This window comes from Tauraco erythrolophus, chromosome 19, assembly GCF_009769465.1.
Source record: "Tauraco erythrolophus isolate bTauEry1 chromosome 19, bTauEry1.pri, whole genome shotgun sequence".
In the NCBI taxonomy this organism is placed as follows: Eukaryota; Metazoa; Chordata; class Aves; order Musophagiformes; family Musophagidae; genus Tauraco; species Tauraco erythrolophus.
The window spans coordinates 4,808,504-4,825,681 of NC_141483.1; the positions used below are offsets into that span (position 1 = coordinate 4,808,504).

At 45.1% G+C, this 17,178-nt stretch overlaps 1 protein-coding gene across 2 annotated transcripts in view; it reads left to right on the top strand.

The window, feature by feature from the left end:
* The window catches only part of LIMK2 (LIM domain kinase 2), a 30,614-nt gene that overhangs the window by 5,416 nt on the left and 8,020 nt on the right, over positions 1 to 17,178 (top strand). Inside the window, exons 1-7 of one of the 2 annotated variants that reach the window (XM_009989198.2) lie at positions 6,099 to 6,151; positions 11,192 to 11,327; positions 12,604 to 12,713; positions 12,963 to 13,151; positions 13,608 to 13,713; positions 14,595 to 14,791; positions 15,515 to 15,701. In XM_009989198.2, coding sequence (XP_009987500.2) covers positions 6,099 to 6,151; positions 11,192 to 11,327; positions 12,604 to 12,713; positions 12,963 to 13,151; positions 13,608 to 13,713; positions 14,595 to 14,791; positions 15,515 to 15,701 — 978 coding nt within the window. Of the gene's footprint in view, positions 1 to 6,098; positions 6,152 to 11,191; positions 11,328 to 12,603; positions 12,714 to 12,962; positions 13,152 to 13,607; positions 13,714 to 14,594; positions 14,792 to 15,514; positions 15,702 to 17,178 lie in introns of those variants that run through there. The other variant, XM_086623393.1, reaches the window with a different exon arrangement.

Genomic DNA, 17,178 nt, shown 5'->3' on the forward strand with positions numbered 1-17,178 from the left:
CAGTTTTGATTATTTGAAAATCATGAATTTGGATCAAGCCTGTTGAATACATCCAGGTGGAAAATGCTTTTGGACTCATATGAAGGAAATGATGGGGAACGGTGGTAGGAATTCCTACTGTAGCAGGGGGCTTAAGAACTTTTTAGGAAGGAAGATGGCTGAGGTTCAGTTCCTTCCTAACCATGAAATAACAGAGGATGTATATTACTATGGTCTATATAATAAATCTAATTTTAAGTAGCCAAGCAGCACAGGCTTGCTGCAGAAATCTCAAACAAAAGCCAAACCCACCACATCAGAGGAGAAACTGTTCACAGTATATCTTCAACAAAAGTTACTGAAAGGGATGGATTCCTGAGAATTTCACAGTTACAGATTTAAATATACACTGTTTAGTTTATACCAAAACCAGTTAATTATACGCTAAAAACGATCAGGAGTTTGAAGAGCAGAAAAGCTCACCTTCCTTTTTCTGGAAGTGGGAAGTAAAGCAGGGAAAATTTGTATGAATCTAAAATTTTTCATTAGTAGGTCTAAAGCACTGGAGATGATGGTGACCAGAAACTGTTAATTCAGTTTGAACAAATATTTCCTTTTTGCTTAATACATTAGATTTTTACGCATATGCAAACAGCTTGACCTCGGGAAAAATTCTCATGGCTTTCTTTATAGTTTTTAAACATTATATTTATGAAATAGTTTGATGCTAAGTTAATATAAACAACTGTATGACTAAAAAGTGTAAGCTTTTGATATCTGACTAAATATATATTAAATCTTTTTATACTGATCAGGGATTACATTATTATAGTTAAGTAATCGTAAGCAGTAAGTTGACTTTCCAGTAAAAGATACTGGCTAAAGTTAAATACAGTCTTGAAATAGTTAAGAAACTGATTACACTTGAAAAAATCTAAAGTAATAAACCAAAATTTGTTTAAATCACACTAAAAATTGCCTTATTACCTAGAGTTAAATCAGTTCACCCGACAGACTGTTGTGGGTTCAGGTGTGCTCTCTTTTTGAATGTGTTACTGCATTTCCATTTCTGTTAACCTTTACTGGAGCTAGAAACTAAAGCACAAGGAGTGTTGCAGCCACCAAGGCTGTTTTCTCTAAACGAATACTTGGAAAAAATGGAACCGCTTTAGCGGAGTGCAGAAGAACTTCTGGCTCTGGCTCTGACTGGTATTCTGAAGTGAATTTGAAACAAATTCTTCTTCTGACGGTTTATCAGTAGTGGAACAAGGTTAAAAGTAGCTTCTTCCCAGAGTCCCTTGTCACTCTGCAGCCTGACAATTGTCCATGGTCGGAAAACAGAACCGGATTAGCTCTCCGTGCATTGAGGGGGTGCCCTGAGCTCCAGGCTGCCGAGCAGAAAAAGAACCACTATTAATTTGCCAACTCTAATGATTTGATTTTCTTACAAAGATGTGATTTTTTTTTTCTATACTGAATGGCATATTTTGTGTGTTATAGAAATATTTTTTTTTCTCAGCAAAACCTGGTGAATCACTTTGATTCTTCTTATATTTGAGGGCAGAGGAAGGCAAGACGGATATATTAAGAACTTACAACGTTAGTTGAACCTGTTTTGTGGGTTGCAAGATAAACTAGATTACTTTTGAGGGTATTTTGCTAACCTGTTTTCTGTGGTTCTTAGGATATTTACTAAGCTTCAACTTATGTTTGAAGCAAGTCATTTCTATGGCTTTGGAATGATCAAGAAACTGGTCACCGAACAATGTCCCATCGCTGCAGGTTTTTGGTCTCCCAGGCCATGTCTACTGGCACTCGATTATCCTTAGTGTTAGAAGTTTCTGTCTACTATCTTCAGAAGTCCCCCTTGTTGCAATTTAAATCCGTTTCTTCTAGTCATGGTCACAATGGACAAGCTGAAAACAATCTTTTTTGCCTTTCTATTATTCAAGTAACCTTCTCCTGTTTGAAAGCAACAATTGTGTCTCCCATCAGGCTCTCCTAGTCTGAAGAAGCCCTGGATCTAGCTTTTTCTCATAGATTGCATTTTCTAGACTTCGGATCGCTTCTGTTGGTCCAAATTGTTTGGCACAGGCCTTCATTTTCCAAAAGCTGCTTCCTCCCCACAGACAACAGGACAAACAGATCTACAGTGACAGGATATGAAGCTCAAATGTACAAATGTTGACAAATAAAGATGTAAGCAAAGGTGTGTATTGAGATGAATTTGAAATGTGGGGGTGTTTGATGCTTTGAATCTTCCTTAAGCTTTTCAGCTGTGAACACAGCCAGGTCTGTACGCACAGCAGCTGTATTGGAGAGCAGGGGAAAGATGAGCAGTAACAAAAGGCAGGTGAATTATGGTAGAAGCAGGAAGACAAGAATCTCCTCTTCGCGGTCTTCTCCAGTTTCTGACAATTACAGAAAGCCCGTGATAGGGCCTCAGAGGTGAGAGATTTTCTCCACTAATCCTGCTGGCTCCTGGGAATGTCTCTTAGGTGTCTCCATCAGCATTGAAATTCACCAGCTCACTATCAGATTTAGGGAGAAATAGTTGCTAAGTGCCTGTTTGTACACAGATCACCGTGACTGTTCAGGAGTTCAAAAAATCCAAAGGAACAATGAAGCGCTTTGCAGGTGGAATGTGGCCACATTCCTTGGGGGAATCTATCAGCCACAGGACATCGATGACCCTTTATATTTAAGGAGGAGTCGAGCATTCCAGTCGGACCTTTTTGACTTGTGCAGCTTGTCCTTTAGGGCATTGTTATCAGAGCGTTATTATATCAAGGTAATTGGAATTACTCAGAGCCCAGTATGTGGTAGGCTTTCCAGAGAGTGAGACAGGATCCTCCCCTGAGGACTTTAGCGGTCTGCACAGACAAAAGCAGCAAGTTAGGAAGGGAGCGAAGATGCAGTGCTGTAAGTGCTGGTCTTTTTGCCATCTGTGCTGCATTTACAGATGAGAAGTCACTGCTTCTAAAACCATATATAATCTATGAAGTTTCAATAGGTTGAATGACTTTGGTTTGCTTCTCAGCCTACACATATTCAGGAGATCTGCAGCCATTAGGCAAGTGTGGAGATAAAAATTCTATCTCCGTCCTGATGTTGTGCTTAGTGATGTTAGGTACCAAGAAAGCATCGCTGCGTTGGTCTGAAGTTCTGCTGCTTAGAAGTAAGATGTAGCGATGGAAACGAGCTTCACTGTTTGTTTTAGTTTACTGAAGAGCTGTGTACAAGAGCTTTCACTCAGAGGTACGTGCGTATCAAAACGGTATTAGTTTCAGGAGCTGACTCTGTCTTTCAACAGCAGCAAAGCACGTGTTATGTGTAAGTGCCCTGGAAATACAATGAGGTGTAGGGATCGTACTGAAGTATTTGGAATGCCTCCAAACTGCACCCCTGCCGAAAAAAAAGACTTGCTGCAGACTCTTCAAGCAGATGCTTCTTCTCCAGCTTTTACCAGTCCCACACATACCGAAGTGCCTGTCGGTGCCAGGATAAATTTGTGTATCGTAGGTCTGGTAGATATGCTGAGCAATACATCTGCCTGTAGACGTGCTGTTGGACAGCATGAACTGCGTGGTAAAGAGGGTGTCTAGATGTGCAGCCTAACCCCGGCTGGTTTAAGATATTAATCACTCGAATATCACAATAGCTATGGGATGCATTTCTGTGGGGATAAAACTGTAACAGCTGCAACTCAATTTGCAGTAAGTTTAATGTTAAGTCATTGTTGAGGTTCTTAATTTGTTCCTTTTTCTTTGCCAGTTATATTTTTTCGGTTTTGTTTCTGGCAAAAAAAATCACCGTGTAGTTCTAAACCATAGCAAGGAAAGCAGCCCCCTGTGATGGCTACATGTTTGTAGTGGAAATGCTGTCAGCATTTGCAAGGGACAAGATGCTGATATCTGACTTCAGTTGGTGAAGAAGAAATTTGCTTCAGTGCATTTTGGCCCTCGATGATGGTGTCAGTAAAATTACATAGAAAAGGTCCCCCCACACACACCTGTTGATCCGCATTTTTGAAGTACAGTCATTCCGGCAGGAATTCAGATCTAGAATGTATGAACACATTAACACCTTTTCCAGAGCCTTATCAGAGCTATTGTGTTCTCAAATAGGTCATAGAGACACTAAAAAAGGCAAGAGGTAAGAGAATTCTGTGTAGGAAAAAGTAACTTACTGGCTGCTGCTGAGGCTTGCTGCAAGAGTAAAATCGTTCTGATAAGATGTTTCCTGTTTAAATAGACTTTTGACTATGTGTCCTTTGGCTTTAAGGAAGTCTCAAACAAAATCCCTTCCCAGTTGCTTAGCTGTCTGGGTGGTTTTTATTACTTTGAAGTTAGGCTTTATCTGCTGGCTTCATTCACAGACTAGCTGGCTGCTTATCACATCTGTGGATCAAATCTTCAAAGGTTTTGTCTGAAGAGTTGGGATTTATGAGGTCACGTGGAATCCCCCTTGGAGGGAGTTCAGCCCATGGCAGCAGAATTGTGGGGAAAAGCTTTTGTCTGTAGGTGATACTGGGCAGGGGAGGGGCTCTGCGATGCACTGGAGGTATGTGTGCTGCGGGGTGGTGCTGATAGCCAGGCAAGCGCTGGATTGTGAGCGCTGGCCCGTTGTCAGCACGCAACATATAGAGAATGTGGGAGACCAGAGTGCATTCCTAGACACAGACTCACCGTGTTGCTGCTTCCAGTAGAGCTGTGTGAAATGTCAGAAGGAATTAGACCCGTGCTGGAATTGACAGCCACGTCAGGCTCTGCAGCACTGGGCTTCACTGCACTTTTACAGCCAGGCTTAGAAACTAAACTGAATGAGTGAAAATGATGATTTTATTTTTTTTTTCCAGAAAGGTGGCTGCTTATTAGAAGTTAAAAAAGAAAAACTAAGCAAAAAACGACCCAAAAGGCTGCCTGGCTTTCTGCTTACTTCAGCAGCGAGCAGCGGCTGTCAAATATGCAGCCAAGACTGCCTTGTCCCAGCCCCAAGCGTCTCTTGAACAACGTGCCAGCTGAGACGAACATCTCCAGTAAAAGCACATTTGAGTACTCTTGCCTCTGGAACATAGCATGATTTTCAGGCTGTGTTCGGGCACGCCGGGCTTTGCTGACTGTACAAAAATGGGAGGGCTCAGTGCAGCAGCATGTGTTTGTTGCATTTCTAAGTGTCTTGCGAACAGCTTTAGCTGATTAGGCCACTAGAGATCATGCTTGGCTCCAGAGCAGGCAAAATGATACAACTCTGTGTGCTGCAAGCAGGAGAGAGTACTCGTCTGTGCTGATTTATGCCTCTCAGCTTCCATTCAGGAGATGAAGATTAGGCTAAATGATTGCAATGATCTCTGTTAAAACAGGGTTGGAAAGAAAGTTATTTTTCCTTGCATGAAGCACACTATGAGTTACCTCCTGCAAGAGGATGATTCTAGGTACTGTGAAGGTGGTAAAACCCCACTGACTGCGAGGGATTTAGGAAGGTATGTAGTAAACATTAATTTGATGTGTTTGGAGATGTGGCTAGCTGTCTTTGTCAGGCTCTGCCTTCCTTGACTTCTCCACCAGAACGTGCCGCTGCTGCAAAGAGTAGCTTCACATTTACGCACTTGGCTCCTGACTTTGGCAAAAGCTGCTATCTTTCAGCACTTATTAACGCAGCCCACTCTGGATCAAAGCTCCACCCCTTGTGAAGAAGTAGAGCTCGTTCAGCCGCTGTAGCCACACGCTGTCCTCCTGCAAAGGCTCCTCCTCCCCTCCCACCCTTGGGTGGAACCACAGAAGGGAAAACTTGACAATAGTTAGCAGGCAGCAGCGCTCGCAAGAACTATTGCAGCAGCATGTCCAACTAGCCCAGTTAGCAGTTGTTCTGTCCTTCCCAAGGGTGCTGCTGCTGCCCAGTGCAGGAGAAGATGGTTGTAGCCACAGGAGCCAGGAAAAATCTGAAAAGGAATGAGCAGCCGAGAGACCTGGCATTCCTTGGGCAGCTTCAAAGAGAGGTGAAGTATCTGAATCAGCGCAAGGTTAAATGAGCACTGGCTGCTGCCATGTTGGCAGAACAGAGCTGTTCAGAGGCAGTTGGACAAGTTTGTGGCTGAGCCGGTTTATCCAGTGTCGAAGATGGGAAGTTACTTGTCTGCCCCAGCTTACTTCGCTCCCAAGGATCCCTTTCGGTAAGTCTCGCGCAGGATTAGCAGTGGATCTCCAAAATGCCGTTTCCCCTGCAATGCTATCCTCAGCAGTCCATGTAGGAGGTGAAGAGCGAGGTCCAGTGCTTGTGTGCAGGGAATACCTGGCCTTAAACTGGGATCCTGCCTTGCTCTGAGGAGGAGATGGGGAAGATCCTTGTTACCAGCCCCTTCGCAGCTCTGGTACACGGGGACGGCACCTGTGTGGTGAGGCAGTGCCTGCACAGCCTGGGCAAGCAGGCTCCCTTTTGGAGCAACGCTGCCTACACCACTTTACCCTGTGTCCCTGTGCTCTGCTCCGCTGCCAGAGGAATGAGATTGCTAAAGCTGCTGCTTCTGCTCTTCCAAAGCTCCTTGCGCTTGGGCACAGTGCAGGGTGAGGTGAGGCGTGCGTGCTGTTGCGAGTTCAAGACGGTGATGTAATCTGCAGTGAGGTAGTGCATAATCTTGTTTGAGAAAAGAAATCAAGTACTTTGCAGGTAACTAGGGACAAGCAGCACATCCTTCCCTAACATGGAAAGGATTCTTCTCCTGTGATATTTGTGCTTATATTGACAACCGCTCTTGGTCCAATTGAACAAGCGAGAAAGGCGACAGCTACAGACTAAGGCTTTGATTGCACGGCATCTCCATAGTGAAAACTTTAGTGGGGCTGAACACAGCCAGGATGGAGACTGACGCTGATGTGCTGATACGGGGAATAGATGGGGAAAGGCAAGGCTTGCAGTTTCATTGTCTCCCTCCTATTCTCCTCCACTCAGATTTGCTCATTATTGATCCTGTTCCTGCAAACACACTGCTGTGCTGGTTTGGAAGTCAGGAGCCTTTTGTTAAAACAATCTAGGATAGGAGTGAGAACTGCTGCGCAATTGCTAAGCTTCTTCAGGCAACGTTCTGAAACAGCATCCGCTTTCAGAAGAAGGAAAGTGAGCAGGCGTTTGTTGTTTGTAATATGTGTAGGGCATCGTGCTAAGCCGTAGGTACACCTTCTCCTAAGTGTGTGGTAATGATTTTTGCATAGTCAGAGCTTAAGCACTCTGTCTTCTGGTACGTAGTCTGTTTTCTAGCATCTGTTCTTCCTCGCCTAGTGTCTCTTATGTAGCCAGTGCACACACTTCTGCTAAGTCAGAAGCCTTTGGGTTTGCTGTGGGCTGGGGTTATGTTTTATTCTGCAGCTTTCTGTCTGCGTGACTGTCCTCTCCCCTGCTCTGCCTGCAGAATTGGAACCACAGCTCTTTCGAGCCTGTCTAGCGTTAACTGATCTAGCCTGACAGTGTGTGGGGGGGGTGGATTTTATTAATGAGCCCTTCTCAAAGGGATCTGTCTCCTCAGTGCCAGGGAAGTCTCTGCTTCCATGAGGGTATTGGCTTTCATTTAGATGTAAAAGAGATGCCACACCAATTGAATCTCCATCTCGCTGAAAACCAGGCTGGTTACCTGTTGTGACCTGATCCTCCTACCACTCCCCACAAAACCAAGTAGCCATCAAGCAGCGATTTGTGAACTCTTTCTGCACCTGCTCTGCCACACAGTATCAGGGCTGCACCCAGCTGCTGCCTGAGTTTCCTGGAGGATGGCTATGGGAGGAAGAATAATTTATTATTTATAACCAAGGCTGAGAATTGAAGAATCGTAACGTATGGGACTATATAATCAGAGCAGGGCTCTGCAGCTCCGAAAATGGTGGCTGGGCAGCAAGAGGAAACACGTCACGTATGGCTGTTACCAGTCCCCCAAGAAACTTGATTACCATGCTTTGTTACTCTGTAATAAGAATAGCTGGTCATCTAGGAGAAGATTAGCAGTTTCTAATCTATAAAAGACGGAGGAGCAAGAAGCCTTCCTTTCCGTTGGTTGTGGTGACTGGCAAAGGTCAGCTTGCTTAATACCTCTAGAAGTAACTGTATTCCCATCGCAGCTGATGTGCTCCCTGGCAATGGCAGTGCGGCAATGCCACGCACGCCAGCGAGGTGGGAAGAGAAGGAGTGGTGTCCTGTATCTTCTGTGACAAAATTCTGAAATAGCTCATCAATGAGAGTCATACGGAACAATCATGTGATGCCTTTATCATTTGGGCAAAGGCACTGGAACAGCTGAAACGCTTAAAACTATACGTGTGTGCTGTCAGTCAGTTCTGCACACCTGACAAACGTAAAGCCTTTTCCACGTTACAGAATGCCTGGTGAGGAACAGAAGGTGCTGCTTGGCAATACGGGCTGTAGCCATGGCCTCTTGCTGGCAGTGATTAACGAAGCAGCCAGTCAGACCCATTGCCAGCATCTAGCCTCTCTGGGGCTGGTTGCTTTGTTCCTGTTGCCTCATTGCCCTGGGTGGGGTTCTGAGACTTAAGCTGCAAACTTGTCCTGCCCAGATTTGTTTAATTGCATAGCAAAGAACTGACTGCTTGCTGGCTCCACCCCCTCACCTTCATTTTGCTATGGGTGTGTTGCAAATCAGATACCAGTGCTTATTTCCGGATGGAAGCAAACTGATCAAAAGCGTCGTAAGGTAGGAATCAAACCATGAAGAAGTAGGGGAAAAGTAAAGAGAAAACAAGTGTACATGATCCCCTGGAGCCTATCTAAACAGGATTGCAGTTGTGTTGCTTTTCCAGAAAGTTTAGAAAAAGGAGTGGCTGAAGGTGAAATTGAAGGGAGGTGAGGAAGGGAAGGTGTTGTGCTTAAAGACAAATAAATAAATAACCTACCTGCTTGGGGAGAACTTAAAAAGAAAGCCAAGTCTTGAAGTCCTGGTGGAGCAGTCTCCAGTACTGCTTGTCTGTATCCCAAGTGCAGGTCTGGTCACAGCTCCCTGTTTGAAGATGTAATCACTCTTGGAGCATGCACTGGTACAGGCATGCACGCAGAAGTCATAAGTCTGAGGGATCCGATTTGCCCATGCTGAGCCAGATGTTCCTGCCACAAAGTGATAGAAATCTTTGCTGTTAGTCTCCACTTGCTCTTTTCTCCCTCCCACTCACCTGGTTGATTGCTCAGCGTGGGGTATTTACTGCAAATGAAAGCCAAAGGCTAGTGGTTGAAGGCAAAATGCATTGCAGTGCCCTCTAGGTCTCTTGCATACCATGAGCAGGGTGTAACCATGACAGTGCCCCAAGGCTGAGGCTGTAATGATGCATGGACCACGTATAGCGATGTTAAGTTCCTGCTCCCCCTGCCTCGGATCAAATTGGCAGGGCCTGTTGCACGTGCTGGAGTTCTTTCCCATCAGTGAAGAAGGGGAGGGGGCAGGATTTGGAGCTTCTCAGCTGGGAGAACAAACACTATAAAAGCCAAATACATTAGAAGGAGCAACTTTCCTGAGGGTAGGGTATGGCACTAAATACCTCATGAGGTGTGTTTTCCCCTAAAACCATAGGCTGCTTACAAGCAGCTTCACCTTGTTGCTTTGCAGTCTCTTGAGATGGAGCAAATAACATTCTCCGTGTTGGAGCACGACCAGCTTCACGTACAGTCGTACTTATTACAAGCTGGTGGAGTTTACAAGGAATGTCGTTGGCACAAATAAGCTTTCAAGAAGCTTATGAAAGGTGAAGTCAACAGTAGCTCTCATCTCAGGCCTTGGGATGGTGTAAAAAGAGCCACTGGCTGACTTCAGTGCATTTGGTGCTGTAGAGAGGTGTCCAGGAGGGCAGACGCCCACCTAAACCCCCACCCCGGTGCAGTGGGTTCTCCTCCAGTGCAGTAACTGAGACAATTGTTGGGGTAAGGGGCAGAAAACTCTTCCTTCCACCTTTGGGGAAACATCGTACTGATGACAGCATTGATTCCTGAGGTGCTCCTTTGAACCAGTTATTGGTGACTAACCCACCTTGGATTCTGTGCTCAGAATGGCCAACACCAGACTAATTTTCCTTTTAAAGTCTGAGAACTTGCTGCCCAGAGCTAATGGAATAATTTTTAGTGATGTAACTGCTGTCTGTGTCTTATCTCTCCATTAAGTCACACCTCCACGCTGCAGAAGTTAAACTCCCTTGCCCAGTGCATCCTGCTGAGGCAGGATTATTTTGTCTTCAGGAAGCTTTAAGATCTGCATTCTGCTTGTGATTTGCTAAAATGATATCTGCAATAGAATTGCTGCATCTTTTTCTTGTTTTTTTTTTTGGGGGGAGCAAGTTTTTTGTTTCTTTGGAGAGGCTTGTAGATAGAGGATTAATAATGGTTGCCTGTTGAAATGGGAGCTGACACTGATATATGAAGGATTTTGAGACTCTTCATGAAATTAGAGAAACAGTTTTGTTTAGATTTTTTTTTTCAGTTGGTTGGTCGTGGGTGTGTTGTTTTTTTTCTCAAGCGTTGTCAGCAGAAGGAAAGGGAGAGCAATTGGTGGGGAGAGGTGGAGGACTTCCATCACAGTTAATTGTTGGATGCAGTAGGTATGTGGAGCTCAAAGGATGAACTGCTTTGAAAACTCTCCCTCAAATGGACAGTGCTGCAGTTGGCCTTCTGGGAGAGTCTACTTACAGAGGAATAGAAAGGCTTTCCACAAAGGCTGGTGCAAAACTGGCTTTGCATACATAGGGAAGTGGATCCTGCCTCTCTGTCTCCCTGCCTAAACTGGCTGAGGAGACAGGTGCTCTGGTACAAGCTGGTGTGATGCTATAGAAACACTGAGTAGAAACGTAGCAGAGCTTGTGTGTGTGCTGGGCACCTCTGCAGCTGGAAGCTTGCATCCAGGGAGAGGGAGAAAGAAGAGGAGCAAAATTTATAAGGCAGAATTTATAAACCTACTGATGTGTTTTAATAAATGGATGGGATTTGTTTTAAACTTTGGAAGCTTGTCTTTTCCTTTGTATTGGCTGATAGCACCTCTCCTTACAAACCTTGGTTTTGATGCTACTTTTCAGTTGAAAAAGCATTGGGAAATGGAGAAGTGTAGTACATCCATAGCTAGAAGAGCTGGTGGTGAGCTGCTGCTGAACATCTGTTTTCTCCATGCAGGAGAGGAGCTTTTCCATTGCTTTGTGACTTGTTGCCAACTGGAACCTTGTTTTTTGTTTCCTTCAAGGTGCTCTGAATGTCAGGATCCCCTCACTAACTGGTACTATGAGAAAGATGGGAAGCTGTACTGTCACAAAGACTACTGGGGGAAGTTTGGGGAATCCTGCCATGGCTGCTCTCTGCTGATGACTGGACCTGTGATGGTAAGGACTCTAAAGGGCTCCTGCCTGGAGGCAGGACATGCCTGTCTCCAGCTCCTGGAACTTGGCTGAGAGATGCCCTAGCTATTCAGTTAACCAAATAAACTGAAGGTAATAGTTTCTTTGCTATTCTAATCTCTAGTCAGAGATTAGAAATCAAGCTTGTGTGTGCATCTTCTAGATATAGATTAATTTTGAACGGGGGCAACTCTTAAAGGAGGGGGTTGTGAGGATCTGAAGCATATGAATGAAGAAAGTAAAGTGCTGAAATGCACAGGCCTGAGAAACAGAAAAGTGATTAAGGGGACATCTGTTCAGTTTCCGTAGCACAGTGCCTCAGTGTCTGCATGGGGTGATTTTCCACTGCACTGCAGAGTCAAACCTCTCAGCTCAGGATAAGCAGCAGGTTCTGGCTTCAGGAAGGGTTGCCATCCACATCCCACCTGGACTGTGGCCAGAGTGGTTTGCTGGCTGATGGTGTCTTGAAGTAGCGTTAACCCCAATTGCTTTGAAACATTGAACTCTGCCTGCACAATATGGGGCTCACCTAAGTGTTCCCCTCCTTGCCACCACCTTGCAAATATTTAACCTTTAAAACTGTCAAGAATGAAACATAACCATTATTTTTCTAAGGCCTAAATAAAAGCAGCATGATACTCAGCAATGTGATTGCTACCTCAAAGGGAAGTACTGAGAAAAGTACTCATTGCCTGCAAAAGTCTTTGCAAAATACTGTCAGTAAGGGAAATTCTCATAAGGAAAATAGAACAGATCAATGAATAAAAATATTCTTTCAAGGTATTTTGTTGTCTCGGTCTCGGCTCGCTTTTGTTTCTGTCAACTGGCTGGTAAAGTATCTGAATTTGTGCATTGGTGGTCTGCCAAAAAAAAAAAAAAAGCCCTTTCAGCTTTATTAATTCAGGCATAACGTTAGTTATCTTGCCAAGAGCAACTGCGCAGGAAGGTTTAATATCTTGTTTACTAGTCTGCAGCAGACTGTCAACTATTTTTGATAGTTGAGCAGCTGCCAAATACAGCAGAGGTTCCCGGGACACAAGCTTTGCTTTGCATGTTGACATGCTTGTCTCGGAGAAGTTTTGCAAACAAGGTGCCAAGGATAGGGGTACAGGAAAGGTAGAATGGGCCGGTATAACTCTCCAGTAAAAAACTGCCACTTGACTTGGAGATCTGAATGAACATGTTAATTAGAGAGGAAAGCAGTAGCTGCATCTGCTGGTGGATTTTGGCTCTACTAAGCTACTCCCTGTTCTGTCTGTAGGTGGCTGGCGAATACAAGTATCACCCCGAGTGCTTTGCTTGTATGAGCTGCAAAGTGATCATTGAAGATGGGGACACTTACGCACTGGTGCAACATTCCACTCTCTACTGGTAAGATGGAGCTGCGTGCTTTGCCACAGAGTCGCTCCCCGCTGTACGCATAAGCCACGTTTAGCTGGCTCTGTGCGGTTCAGCCAAATGCTACACTAAGGAATGCCAGGAAGCTGCCTTTTGAGGGCGGGAGGAAGGAAGGGAGTAAGCTCTAAAACCTACTGCTTAGGTCAATGAGAGAACTTAGAAGTGTGAGTTTGGCAGGGAGGGATGGGTCCCTGCCATAAAGACTTTCTTCACTTCTTTTAGTGGAAAATGCCATAACCAGATTGTGCTGACACCGATGATAGAAAAACACTCCACTGAGTCTCTGCGTGAGCAGCTGCCTTATACGTTGACCCTCATCTCCATGCCGGCAGCTACGGATGGCAAGAGGGGGTTCTCCGTGTCTGTTGAAGGTGGCTGCTCCAGCTATGCCACTGGTGTCCAGGTGAAAGAGTGAGTATGGCAAGGTTGTGTGCAAGGTACATGTCTGTGCAGAGGGAGCTGGTAAAAATTCTGCAGTGCTGCTGTCCTGCCAGCTGCTTTAACTGCTGAGGGGATCTGTCTCGGCACAACAGGGACATGTCGGCTAATAGCTGTTTGTGTTTGGTCTCCACTTCGCTCTTGTGATGCCTTAACTGATAACTTTATTTCTCAGTGCTGTCTCCTTCACGGAACACAAAACGTTTGGCAAATTTTAATGGACTGACAATTTTTGCCATTGAGCAAATGAAGAGCTGTCCCCAAACCAGCTCAGACCTAAGCACTTGGTCTGGTGGTAGCTCCCTGTGTTCGTAGATTAGCAATGGTTTATTTCAAAATACCAATATGAAGGGAAGTGTCAGAGATCAAATATTTTTTATAATTTTGGCAAAACTGACTTCCCACACACGCTATAATTCCCATGTTTAGAGTTAACAGGATGCACATCAGCCCAGATGTCCGAAACGCCATCCACCCTGCAGATCGTATCCTGGAGATTAATGGAGCTCCTATTCGTACATTACAGGTGGAGGAGGTGGGTAGAGTTCTGTTCTGAAACCTCCTTCTCGTCTGCCTTCCTACAGCTTTTCTGTTTCTTGGCACTGTTCTCCCACCCTACATAGACTGTGCGTACACCCATAGTACTCATGCTGACAGTAGGAAGAAACATGAAGACAAACTTTGCTACCCCTTCCAGCTGAAAAGGAAAATGTCACAGATGCAAACGCAATTAGAATGCAGTTCTGATTTTGTGGCATTCAAACGTGAAGGGAGGTAATAAGAAAACTGTAGTGCCGTGACATCTCAGAGGACAGAGAGGCTGTGAAGACTCTTCATGTGTTGTTAGTGAAGTCCACTGTTCTGATCCTTTTAGAGACAACCGCTAGTAGACGAAGGCTCAGCTGATCCTAGGGATGTTTCCCATGGCAAAATAAAAGTATTTGATGTGTGTATTTACAAGTAAATGCTTTATACAGATACCAGGTGATGCTGAAAGAGTGTAGTGAGACCACTGTTACCTTCACCACGTAAGGGTTTTATTCACTGCTGGTGCTGGAGAGAACGTTAGGAGCACAATAGACATCTCTCACATAAATCTCCATGTAGCTTTTGCAAAGCTGTTTCTTGCAGTACTGTTCAGGATGGAAGCTTGTGTAGTTTTGAACGTTTCTGAGAAAAAAAAGAAAAAAAAAGTGTTTGGTGAGGAGGATTTGGATAGCATAAGGAACTTCTGTGTTGCTAGCTTGATTTGTCTGGTTAGACAGCTGTGGTGCGCACGACTAAACCACAACTATGAAGTGATCTCACTGAACTCTCTCCTCTGATTCCTGAGGGGCATTCTGCTGTGTCTCTTCTATCTCCTGTCACTTGTGTTCCTCCTGCCTGCTGTCATCCTGTCCTTTGGTTTGATTGCAGGTGGAGGACCTGATTCGCAAGACAAGCCAGACACTTCAGCTGCTGATAGAGCATGACCCTGTCTCACAGCGCTTAGACAGGCTTCGTTTGGACTCCCGTCTTCCCACCCACATAAAACGGCCCATTTCCCCACGCTCCCTCTCCCCACTGGACATCAAGGAGAATCTGGAAGGAACGCTCCGACGACGCTCCCTCAGGTAAAGACCTGGAAGCGCTGCCTCTGACCTAGCTTGCCTTTACCCTGTGCTACCTGGCTGGGCTGCCCTGTGCCGAGGTCCCACGATTGCAAATGACTGCAGAGACGTGACTCACCTCTGATACCAGCCTTGGTAGAAACCGTTGCCGAAGCAGTGGAGAGCTTTAGATTTTGCTATTGACGTGTACTCTCTCCATTGCCTTTCAGGATGGCAAACTTGCCTTAATAAAAATAAGGAGCTCTACTTTTAACAGAAAACTATGAAGTTTTACAGTTAAAAAATGTAAAGGTCAGATTTCTAGCAGCCTTAAATGGCTGGGGAAGAATGTCTCCTTAAAGGGAATATGTCTGAGACCTGGGATTTGGGAAAAATCTTGTCTTCCTAGCCTGGGGCACTCAGTTGCTCATTTAGTCATTTACCAGTATTTTAATCTTTGTTTAGAGATAGCAAGTGCAGCGTCTTCACAGCTTCCTCCTCCTGTTCACAGAGCTCCACCTTTGACAGCCAGTGCAGGAGATGGTTTGTTGTTAGGCAGCTCTGACGTGGAAGCTGCTCTAGGTTTGTAAAGAGCTTCCATGGTGCTGGGAGAGCATCTGGCTTTTGAGATACGAAGAGCACTGAAGTACATGTAGAAACCGGGCCCTAAGGAGATAATGACGGGATATGTTGGACCAAAAGTTTCCTAGCAGCTTTCCTGATCTTCCTGTCTCCTTTGTTCTCTAGGCGAAGTAACAGCATTTCTAAATCTCCTGGCCCCAGTTCTCCAAAGGAACCGCTTCTTCTGAGCCGTGACATCAGTCGTTCTGAATCCCTACGTTCCTCTTCTAGCTGCTCCCAGCAAATCTTCCGGCCTTGTGACCTGATTCATGGCGAAGTACTAGGAAAAGGATTTTTTGGACAAGCCATCAAGGTGAGGGAGGTCCTCAAACATTTGTCATTTACTTTGATTACAGCAATGTCTGCCCACCTCGGGATCCTTCGCCACTGTCTCACTGGCGTTTGCCTTTCTGACAGTGATCGGTCTTGGAACTCATCTGGTTTGCTCAGTGAGATCCATTTCTGTTTTTCATTCCCTGACCATGAGTGTCTCTGGCTGCAGGCAGTTTTGACTTTGTCCCCTTTGAATGTCAACCTTGGCCATACTACTCATCTCGAGCTAGAGTTCCAGAGTGCCTGTGTAACAGCCACCACCTGGGTGAGGTGGGGAGAATGGGGAATGAGCTACACATTCTCTTATGAGCATCTTTCTTATGAAGAGGTGCATTCTGCTCCCCAGTACAGCATTTCTCACGCACCCTTGGTGTGGCATGCTTGGGAGTGTCAGGCTGTAGTGACCATCTCTGAACCCCCAGCAGAGCCTAAATGGCTTGTCAGTATGGTGGTAGTGGTCAGGTCTTGCATGACTTTCACAATTAAAATCTCCATTAATAGCAGTTCTCTTGTATTTAAGCTTTCTGGTCTTGACTGGGGGTGCTTCAGCATCTTGGCATCCCTGACAGCATCAGGGGGCAGCTTCCTCTGCCTTACCAAGGTGCAGTGAGCTCCTCAGTGCTCAGGTTACTATTCACCATGTTAAGGGACTTCTCTCCTTACACCTGTATAAACTTCAGGTGTTCAGCCACCATACTTATCTCATGCTTCCATGGGAGGTGGTGAGCCAGCACTACAGACCCAATGCTTTTGATTATACTAATGAGCATATTTCTCTTCTCCTCTGCTCATAGAGAAATAACAGGTCCAGGTAAGCGGAACCTTTCCTCTGTCGCATGCTTTTGTCATCTGCGTCCCCACAGTTAATGGCACAAAGGCATTTCTTTTCTGCTCAGACTACCCAATAGCCATCCTGTTCTGGTGCATGCTCTGGGAGTTAAAATTGCCCTCTTGAAGTTTCATGATGACACTTGTTTCAGTTTTGCTGGTATGTCAGCTTAAGAATTCCACTTAGCCTTGTCTTGTCTTTGTCTCTTCACTTCCCTTTATCTTTGGGTATTAGATGTCCCTGGCTTTCATGTCCCTGGCTGAAATGTGTAGTATTCCCTGGCTCGCTACTTGTATATGGATGCTTGATTTCAGACGGGAGCAGAAGAATATTGTACTCTTGCTTCTGTTGTGTTATTCCATGCATTCGTGTTCCACCTATATCAGCCTTGCTATGTCCCATGGTTCCAAAAAGAACTAGCGTGCCGCAGTTTTTTGCAAGAGCTCATAAGCTTCCTAAGTACTATAACTGAGTCTTGTGTTCTGGAATGTGGTTCTAGAGGTTTTCTGAAAGGCTTTTTATTTTAAGAGGTATGAGGCAAAAAGTCACACCTTTCTTGAGCTTCAGGTTGACTGGGTTCGATGCAACAAGTACTGTATCTGGTCAGAATAGTTCCTTATGTTCCTAG